The 10645-nt window shown below is 44.2% G+C and overlaps 1 protein-coding gene across 1 annotated transcript in view; it reads right to left on the bottom strand.

Annotated features, from left to right (window-relative positions):
* Nucleotides 1–583: 583 nt before the first annotated feature.
* Nucleotides 584–10645, bottom strand: part of RPS6KB1 (ribosomal protein S6 kinase B1) — a 176001-nt gene continuing 165939 nt past the window's right edge. Inside the window, exon 15 of the mRNA XM_075336232.1 lies at nucleotides 584–3620. Coding sequence (XP_075192347.1) covers nucleotides 3383–3620 — 238 coding nt within the window. The 3' untranslated portion in view covers nucleotides 584–3382. The remainder of the gene's footprint in view (nucleotides 3621–10645) is intronic.

Here is a 10645-nt window from a genome sequence, read left to right as displayed (position 1 = left end):
AAATATAGACATTTTGCTCAACTCATTCATTTGCTGACAAATCCAAAATACTGCAGTGTTAGAGTGGGCATTTAAAAATGTTCTTGCCTGACTGACATTTCCCTTGAAGCATACAGGAACATGGTCAAAATACTGAACTCACTCTGAATAATCATTCGAGTGGTTATGATTTTCCAAGTAGTCACTGAAGCTTCTGTGGCACCTGGTGAAGCTCCTGGCCAATAGAACAGTCAAAGGCCATTTTATTTGTTTTACTGGATATGTTGTATGTTTAATCACCTCTTTTTGGGACACAATTGTTCCAATTCTTCAAGGTATTTCCATTAGTTCTGGTAAAAAAACCCACTTTGAAATGTCACAATTTTTTTTTCCACAAGTTTTGCAAACATTTTGTTACTTTGGCATTTTTATGCCAGTCTCGGTAAGGTCCTCTAAATTGGTTCTCCTCCAGCTCTTATTATGCAGCCTTCTACGCAGACTTTCCTTTTCAAAACTGGAGATGGTGCATTTCATTTTCATTGATGTATTATAAGTAAAATACAGAACAAAAAGCAAACAACAAGTGCTCACCCACCTGATCATGTTGTGGCATTCATATGTAATTTATTAGGGAAAATAGATAAAACACGCATCTGTTTACAGTTTGTAGCATGAGAAGTCAAATAAGGTTATAAAAACCAAATTTATAAAATCATAAATAAAAATCAATCAAGGAATTGAATACTGTCAACACTTATTTCTAATATAGGCATCACCTCTGCTATTAAACAGTATGGCTGCTTCACAAAACACCACATCCAAAGTTTTAAAAGCAATCATTCTGTAAAATAGCATTCACAAAAGGAAAACTCCACGCAAAAAGGAAACATTCAGGTATCTGCTTTTAATCCCACCTTCCAATATGGTACTTGCCATTTCTCCCACACAGTAAATGTGTATGCCCATCTATTACAGAGTCATAGCGAGGTTATTAACCTATATTCATTTATCAATAAGCTTCCAAGAAATTGTAACATTTAGTCTACATTAGAGAAGAGTGAATAAATTCGCAGAACCCTGTTCTGGCAACAGTCGGTATTCTGTGGCCACTGGACGGGAGCTCTGTGAGCCATCTCCTACCAGACTAGCACCACAGAAGTCTTTAGGTAGAAGGCAGGTTGTGGGCTTCCGATCTAGTGGCTATGAAATAGTGACCTGGCTGCTGCTGGACCGGTGTCTTGTGAATCAATCTGCTCCACTCTAGTCTACAGTCATAAAAACAGTAAAATGAATTGTTAGTGATATCCGTAAGTAACACTCATCGAAAATATACAATATACGGATTACACGTCACCATTATTGGATTTGCCTACAAAATAAGAATCTTTACAGATAAAAACATCCTGATGATGAGTGTAATGAACCCATTGACAAACTATTGGTGGTAAAACAGTATAAGATTTGCACTGACTAAACCTGACACTAGGGTTTTGGGTGGAGTTTTCCTTGACTATTGTGCTAGCAAAGATTCTGTAAGTATATAAATATCTGATGAAATATAAACTAAAGCTCTTTAAAGTTTGGCATAAAAGCAGCCTTCTCAATCATTGTCAACATAAGGCGCAGACCTACATTTTCTTTATTTGTAGAACACAGTAATATTGGAATTGAGGTGTAAAATACCCCCACACTGAACACTCAACTGTCAAAATGTTTCATCATTAGAGCACGCTAAACACTACTGGAAATTATGAGTGTGAAATCAAAGTCAAATACAAACTAACCCATTAGTGCATCAGCTGTATACTGCAAAGCAGTCCTTCACAGTCCAATGTACACACATTTGTCCATATGTGGGGTGCAACAACAGCTCCCCCTATTGTGCTTGCAAGCTACTAAACTGTACCTTCAATGGTATGGATACATAATACAGAGTTTATTCTGTGCAATGAAAATGAAAAAACATACAGCAGATATTTGGCTAGTCTCCAACAAGTGATTTATATAAGCTGTGGAACAGTGCCAGTTTTTGACATGGTTATGGGTGTGGAAGGTTGGGCATCATACATGAAACAAATAGCAATAGCTACAATGCCAACTGCTCCAAATGGATGCTTTCTTTATTCAATCAGTGACATTGATACAGAAACATTGGTATGGCTTGTTTCCTAGGCTCAACTATGGGTTGAAGGTTGTGTGTGGCTGGTTCAGGCGATGCTACCATGCTCCAGTCTTCATGTACTTTATTACAGGAATACAAGTAGATAAGTAAAACACTTATGTGATGCCAGAAGTGTACAATACAAAAGTGATCATGATTTACCTTCTCAGAGATGTTCACAAAATTGCTTTGTTAAGGCAGTTAAGGTAAAGTTACCTTTATTTCTTTGTACCTATAAGCCAAAGAGTTAAACCATTCATACAGAATCCAAGACCAGCAGAGTGATAACATTCCCTAGGTCAAGGGAATGTATTCCCCATCTATGGAAGACACAAGTAGAAAGGCCATATAATACTTTTACAATCGGAAAGCCCCAGCATTTCAAGTTCTTCTAACAGCAGAGAAAGCTTAATATATGGAGGAAGAGAAGAGGAGATGATAAAATAGCAAAGGAATACTGGTAGCATGTAACACTCCAGCGTCAAGGTTCACATGTGCCTTGGATTTGATTGAGGCTATCAATACTCATTTTATCTTGCCAAACTGCAAAGCAACTCATCACAATTGCAAGAATGCAAATAATCACACACTGATGCAAGAGTCATCCCGATGCATATATTTCCCAAAACACAATGGAAGACTGCCAATGGTTTCTGGGTAGAACTAGCCCTCTCCAACACGGCATTAGGGACGTTCAATATTATGCATGGCACTCCAACATGTTCAATCATTCTGTGCAAAACACATTTCAGCGTTTAAGAAAAATTACATTTTCTGTTACTTGAAATACGACTTATTGTTCTTGCAGATTTACACTTTCCATCCATTGAGCTCATTTAATTATTATATTTAAAAAAATGTAAACGTGTAAAGTAAGATGAAATCCTTGAGAAAATATGTTCATTTTTCAACTATGGCATTGAAAGAGTATGCTGGGAGCTTAATACATTGTCTATATTTCTGACTGCAGTTTCCTATTCTGCTTTTTTTTTTGCACCACTGATTGAAATATATATATATATATATTTGAGCATATATATATATAAATTATATCATAAAAATTTAACGTTCGCGCCTTAATCTTGCCAAACTGATCCATGCAGTAAGCAAGACTACATTTCACTTTTCCACTCATAGGAAGATGAAAAAGAACCCAAAACCTATATATTTTGTTTTCCGTTAGGTTTACGTCCCTTGGTTTCACCACCTGTACAAGTCAAAGAGTCAGGAAACACTACACTGTCATAGATTCATACGTAGATGTTCCGGTCGTTTAGGGATCAGAGGATAGGTTTGCTTCTTGTATGGCCCGGCATTAGATTGTCTGATTGGTAAGGGTGCCGAGGCCTCTCCGCTTACTGTTACATCCATATGTTCCACACAACTTGTTTCCATTCGGAAATCAGCAGGTGCTTGCGCATTGGTGACTCCAGCAGCTGTTCCTCGTACCCAGAAATCCCCAGGGGAAAATTTAACAGGGCTAAAAAAAAAAAAAAAAAAAGTAACAGGAAAGAAGTGTCAAAACTCTGCCAAAAGTACTTCATGTATTTAGTACTTCCTACAATTGTCTAAAGCATATAAAACACAAATTCACAAGATCTGACCATTTAGGCTGCTTTCACACATCTGTTTTTTGCTGAGCGGCACAATACGGTGCTTTGCAGAGAGAAACGCAACCGTTTTTTTTGCCGCCGGTTGCGGTTTTTTCTGCATAGACTTGCATTAGCGATGTATTGTGCCGCATGGCCTTGCGTTGCGTCTGTTTTTTGCCGGATGCAGCATATTTAGCCGATGCAGCAGCCGGATGGAACGTTGCCTGGCACGTTTTTTTGTGCGGCGAAAAAAATGCATAGCGCCGATTTACAATGCAAGCCTATGGACACCGGATGCGGCGTCCTGCGGTAAAAACCGCATCTTTTTTTGCACTGCACATGCTCAGTATCAAGCTGCATCCATCAAAAAACGGACGGGCCTCATGGAAAAACTTATGCAACGGATCAGTTTTTTTCGCCGCATCCGTTGCATAGGTTTTTGAGCCGGATTGAGTTGAACTGCAAAAACTGGATGTGTGATAGCAGCCTTAGTATTATTGCAATAAAAATACTCTATTTAGCATACGCAACTTTATTAAAATATTGAGTTGGCACAAAATAAAACATTTGCTGGATCACTCAATATCAATGTAATCGCTGTTTTAATTTTCATTAATCAATAGTACACATGAAAATAAGCAACTTTGTCATATCTTATCAGAGCAATCTACCAGAAATGATCAGTCATTATCAACATTCTCCATTACCGAGTAAAATCTGTATTCAGTGAAGTTTCCATTACTGAGATAGGAGATGCAGCTATTACTGATGAGATTCTATGACAGAGGGAGGAGCTAGAGGAGCTCCGCCCCTCCCCACGCTTTTATCTCATTACTGCCATCTTATTTTAGTAATGGGAATGTCTGTCTTCTCTGAATACACTGATCTTTGGGAGCACTATGCCCCATCAATAATGATTGTTCAAGTAGGGAGCTTTTAAGCTCCATGATTGCACAGCAAAGCAGCATAAAGTGGATTTGTCACGAGATATTAAAAAACAAACTGCATACATTATTAATTAGACCTGATAAGACTGGTATATTTACTTTGAAAATCCATGTCAGAATGGTTTATTAAAATGACCATTTTAGGATTACAACTAGATATTTAAACTGAGTGGTGCCCGATGGTGATATGACCACTCACCTGACAAGATGTGTGCATTAGCTCATTAGAATAGGACATGTGTACAATACCTGACAAATTGTGCAAACATCTCATTTCAGATGTGGAAGGGAGTGATGTTGGATAACCCCTTTAATAAGAGGTTGCCAAACTTATACAAAAGCTTAAAATCCATGACAGAATGGTTGTATAAAGTACACCAATCTTGTTAGGTCTAAGTGATTTAGTTAAAGGGAATCTGTCAGCAGGATTTCACACCCCAAACTATTTATATTTGCAAGTAGCTCTTTCAAACACAAGTTCAGCAATACCTTTACATTTCCAGCCCATTCTTGTTACTGAAAAATCAGTCTGAATTGATGTAGCTCTGAAGCCTCTGTCACTCCAGCTCTATTTCACACCCAACGATGCCTCCTCCTGCTTGACTCGCAACCTCAATGGTGTTTGATTTCAGGCAAAGTAGCTGTACACCAGGCAGGAGGAGGATGCAGCGCTGGGTGGAGAAAAGAGCTGGATTGACAGAGGTTGCAGCTCTCCAATTGGTTCTTCAGCTTAATGTGCATATCAATTCAAATTTTGATTTCTCAATAACAAAGGAGTGGACTGGACATGTAAAAAGAGAATTTTGTTTACTTACCGTAAATTCTTTTTCTTATAGTTCCGTATTGGGAGACCCAGACATTGGGTGTATAGCTTTCTGCCTCCGGAGGACACACAAAGTACTACACTCAAAAGTGTAGCTCCTCCCTCTGAGCTTATACACCCCCTGGAGAACCAGATCTAGCCAGTTTAGTGCAAAAGCTGAAGGAGAATAGCCACCCACAAGTAAAAACAGAGCAAGAACCGGAACAACCGGAGACTCTGTCCACGACAACAGCCGGTGATAACACGCGGAACAAGAAACTGCCAACAGGCAACAGGGAGGGTGCTGGGTCTCCCAATACGGAACTATAAGAAAAAGAATTTACGGTAAACAAAATTCTCTTTTTCTTTATCGTTCCTATGGGAGACCCAGACATTGGGACGTCTCAAAGCAGTCCATGGGTGGGAATAAACAGAAAAACTAAGAAGTAGGCGGAGCCTAACTTCACAAATGGGCGACAGCTGCCTGAAGGATGCGTCTGCCCAAGCTCGCATCTGCCGAAGCATGAGCATGCACTTGGTAGTGCTTTGAAAAGGTATGCAGGCTAGTCCAAGTGGCAGCCTGACAGACTTGCTGAGCTGTAGCCTGGTGCCTGAAAGCCCAAGAGGCACCGACAGCTCTGGTCGAGTGTGTCTTGATCCCTGGCGGGGGAGGCACCTGAGAACACTGGTAGGCATCCGAAATAGTCGACCTAATCCAACGGGCTAAGGTCGGCTTAGAAGCAGAGAGGCCCTTACGCCGCCCTGTGGTTAGCACAAAAAGAGAGGTGCACCGCCTAAGCGCAGCGGTGCGAGACACATAGATCCGGAGAGCACGCACCAGATCCAGAGTATGTAACGCTTTTTCAAAGCGATGAACAGGAGCCGGACAAAAGGAAGGTAAGGTAATGTCCTGGTTAAGGTGGAAATGAGAAACCACCTTAGGGAGAAAGTCCGGAGTCGGACGGAGAACCACCTTGTCTTGATGAAAAACCAAAAAAGGTGACTCCGAAGAGAGCGCAGCCAAATCAGAGACTCTCCTGAGGGAAGTTATGGCCACTAGAAAGACCACTTTCTGTGAAAGTCGAAATAAAGAAACCTCCCTAAGAGGCTCAAAGGGGGGTTTCTGCAAAACCGTGAGAACCAAATTGAGGTCCCAGGGATCCGAGGGCCGCCGGTAAGGTGGAATGATGTGAGACGCGCCCTGCATGAAGGTGCGGACCTGAGCCAGCCGGGCGATACGCCGCTGGAACAGCACTGAGAGCCGAGACTTGTCCCTTGAGAGAGTTGAGGGACAGTCCCAGCTGCAGACCGGACTGTAGAAAGGACAGAAGGGTCGGCAAGGAAAAAGGCCAAGGAGGATGGCCGGAAGAGCGACACCAGGACAGGAAAATTTTCCAAGTCCTGTGATAGATCCTGGCAGAGGAAGACTTACGGGTCCAAGTCATACAGTTAGGTCCAGAAATATTTGGACAGTGACACAATTTTCGCGAGTTGGGCTCTGCATGCCACCACATTGGATTTGAAATGAAACCTCTACAACAGAATTCAAGTGCAGATTGTAACGTTTAATTTGAAGGTTTGAACAAAAATATCGGATAGAAATTGTAGGAATTGTACACATTTCTATACAAACACTCCACATTATAGGAGGTCAAAAGTAATTGGACAAATAAACCAAACCCAAACAAAAATATTTTTATTTTCAATATTTTGTTGCGAATCCTTTGGAGGCAATCACTGCCTTAAGTCTGGAACCCATGGACATCACCAAACGCTGGGTTTCCTCCTTCTTAATGCTTTGCCAGGCCTTTACAGCCGCAGCCTTCAGGTCTTGCTTGTTTGTGGGTCTTTCCGTCTTAAGTCTGGATTTGAGCAAGTGAAATGCATGCTCAATTGGGTTAAGATCTGGTGATTGACTTGGCCATTGCAGAATGTTCCACTTTTTTGCACTCATGAACTCCTGGGTAGCTTTGGCTGTATGCTTGGGGTCATTGTCCATCTGTACTATGAAGCGCCGTCCGATCAACTTTGCGGCATTTGGCTGAATCTGGGCTGAAAGTATATCCCGGTACACTTCAGAATTCATCCGGCTACTCTTGTCTGCTATTATCTCATCAATAAACACAAGTGACCCAGTGCCATTGAAAGCCATGCATGCCCATGCCATCACGTTGCCTCCACCATGTTTTACAGAGGATGTGGTGTGCCTTGGATCATGTGCCATTCCCTTTCTTCTCCAAACTTTTTTCTTCCCATCATTCTGGTACAGGTTGATCTTGGTCTCATCTGTCCATAGAATACTTTTCCAGAACTGAGCTGGCTTCATGAGGTGTTTTTCAGCAAATTTAACTCTGGCCTGTCTATTTTTGGAATTGATGAATGGTTTGCATCTAGATGTGAACCCTTTGTATTTACTTTCATGGAGTCTTCTCTTTACTGTTGACTTAGAGACAGATACACCTACTTCACTGAGAGTGTTCTGAACTTCAGTTGATGTTGTGAACGGGTTCTTCTTCACCAAAGAAAGTATGCGGCGATCATCCACCACTGTTGTCATCCGTGGACGCCCAGGCCTTTTTGAGTTCCCAAGCTCACCAGTCAATTCCTTTTTTCTCAGAATGTACCCGACTGTTGATTTTGCTACTCCAAGCATGTCTGCTATCTCTCTGATGGATTTTTTCTTTTTTTTCAGCCTCAGGATGTTCTGCTTCACCTCAATTGAGAGTACCTTAGACCGCATGTTGTCTGGTCACAGCAACAGCTTCCAAATGCAAATCTACACACCTGTAAGCAACCCCAGACCTTTTAACTACTTCATTGATTACAGGTTAATGAGGGAGACGCCTTCAGAGTTAATTGCAGCCCTTAGAGTCCCTTGTCCAATTACTTTTGGTCCCTTGAAAAAGAGGAGGCTATGCATTACAGAGCTATGATTCCTAAACCCTTTCTCCGATTTGGATGTGAAAACTCTCATACTGCAGCTGGGAGTGTGCACTTTCAGCCCATAATATATATATATAAAATTGTATTTCTGAACATGTTTTTGTAAACAGCTAAAATAACAAAACTTGTGTCACTGTCCAAATATTTCTGGACCTAACTGCAGTGGAGATGACTTCAGGGGGGATACCAGAAGCCGTCAAGATCCAGGACTCAAGAGCCACGCCGTCAATCTGAGAGCCGCAGAATTCTGGCGGAAAAACGGACCTTGTGAGAGAAGGTCTGGACGGTCCGGAAGATGCCACGGCACCTCTACGGACAGATGGAGCAGGTCTGGGTACCAAGCTCGCCTGGGCCAGTCCGGAGCAATGAGGATGACTCGACGGCCCTCCATTCTGATGTTGCACAGAACTCTGGGCAAGAGAGCTAGAGGGGGAAACACGTAGGACAGACGAAACTGGGACCAGTCTTGAACCAGAGCGTCCGCGGCGAAAGCCTGAGGATCGTGGGAGCGAGCCACGTAAACCGGAACCTTGTTGTTGTGACGGGATGCCATTAGGTCCACGTCCGGAGTGCCCCACTTGCAGCAGATTGACTGAAACACTGCCGGATGCAGGGACCACTCGCCACTGTCCACGGTTTGACGGCTGAGATAATCTGCCTCCCAGTTTTCCACGCCTGGGATGTGGACTGCGGATATGGTGGACTTTGAGTCCTCCGTCCATTGAAGGATGCGTTGCACCGCCAACATTGCCAGGCGGCTGCGTGTCCCGCCTTGGTGATTGATGTAGGCAACCGCTGTCGCGTTGTCTGACTGGACTCGGATGTGCTTGCCCGCCAATAGGTGGTGAAAAGCTAGGAGAGCCAGAAGCACAGCTCTGGTTTCCAGCACATTGATCGAGAGGGCTGACTCGGACGGAGTCCAAGTGCCCTGTGCTCGGTGGTGGAGACATACCGCTCCCCAGCCGGATAGACTGGCATCCGTGGTGAGGATCACCCAGGACGGGGCCAGGAAGGAGCGTCCCTGAGACAGAGAGAGGGGCCGAAGCCACCACTGAAGAGAGCTCCTGGTCTGTGGCGACAGAGCCACTAACCTGTGCAAGGAGGAAGGCCACTTGTCCCAACAGCGGAGAATGTCCAGCTGCAGTGGACGCAGATGGAACTGGGCAAAGGGAACAGCCTCCATTAACGCCACCATCAGACCCAGCACCTGCATCAGGTGCCTGATGGAATAACGGCGGGGCCTCAGCAGAGAGCGCACCGCCAGTTGGAGGGACTGCTGTTTGATTAAAGGCAACTTCACAAGTGCCAGCAGAGTCTCGAACTGCATCCCTAGGTACGTGAGCCTCTGGGTCGGAGTCAGAGTGGATTTGGGCAGATTGACAAGCCACCCGAATTGGGCTAGAGTGGCGAGAGTGAGCGATACACTCCGCTGACAGTCTGCGCTGGATGAAGCCTTGACGAGAAGGTCGTCCAGGTAAGGAATCACTGCCAACCCCTGGAGGTGCAGAACCGCAACCACTGCTGCCATGATCTTGGTGAATACCCGAGGGGCCGTGGCTAACCCGAAGGGAAGAGCCACGAATTGGAAATGTTCCTCTCCGATTGCAAAACGTAGCCAACGCTGGTGTGAAACTGCAATTGGCACATGCAGATAGGCATCTCTGATGTCGATGGATGCCAGGAAATCCCCTTGGGTCATTGAGGCAATGACTGACCGCAGAGACTCCATGCGAAAATGCCGCATCTGAACATGCTTGTTGAGAAGCTTGAGATCCAGGATGGGCCGGAAGGAACCGTCCTTTTTGGGGACTAGGAAGAGATTTGAGTAGAAACCTCTGAACCGTTACCGGGCGGGAACCGGTACAATTACTCCGTTGGCCTGCAAGGATGCCACGGCCTGAGAGAAGGCGGCGGCCTTGGAGCAGGGGGGAGTTGACAGAAAAAATCTGTTTGGCGGACTGGAAGAGAATTCTATCCTGTAGCCGTGGGAGATGATATCCCGCACCCACTGATCGGAGACGTGTTGAAACTACACGTCGCCAAAGTGGGAGAGCCTGCCACCGACTAAGGACGTTGCTGGCGCGGACAGATAGTCAAGAGGAGGCTGCCTTAGTGGCAGCAGCTCCTGCGGTCTTCTGTGGACGCGCTTTTGTGCGCCAGTTGGATTTTTGGTCCTTGGCCGAGTTAGTGGATGAGGCCGACGGCTTAGAGGACGACCAGT

This window comes from Anomaloglossus baeobatrachus, chromosome 2, assembly GCF_048569485.1.
Source record: "Anomaloglossus baeobatrachus isolate aAnoBae1 chromosome 2, aAnoBae1.hap1, whole genome shotgun sequence".
Classification (NCBI taxonomy): domain Eukaryota; kingdom Metazoa; phylum Chordata; class Amphibia; order Anura; family Aromobatidae; genus Anomaloglossus; species Anomaloglossus baeobatrachus.
The sequence above is the reverse complement of the archived record's forward strand: the minus strand, read 5'-3'. Positions and strand labels throughout refer to the sequence as shown.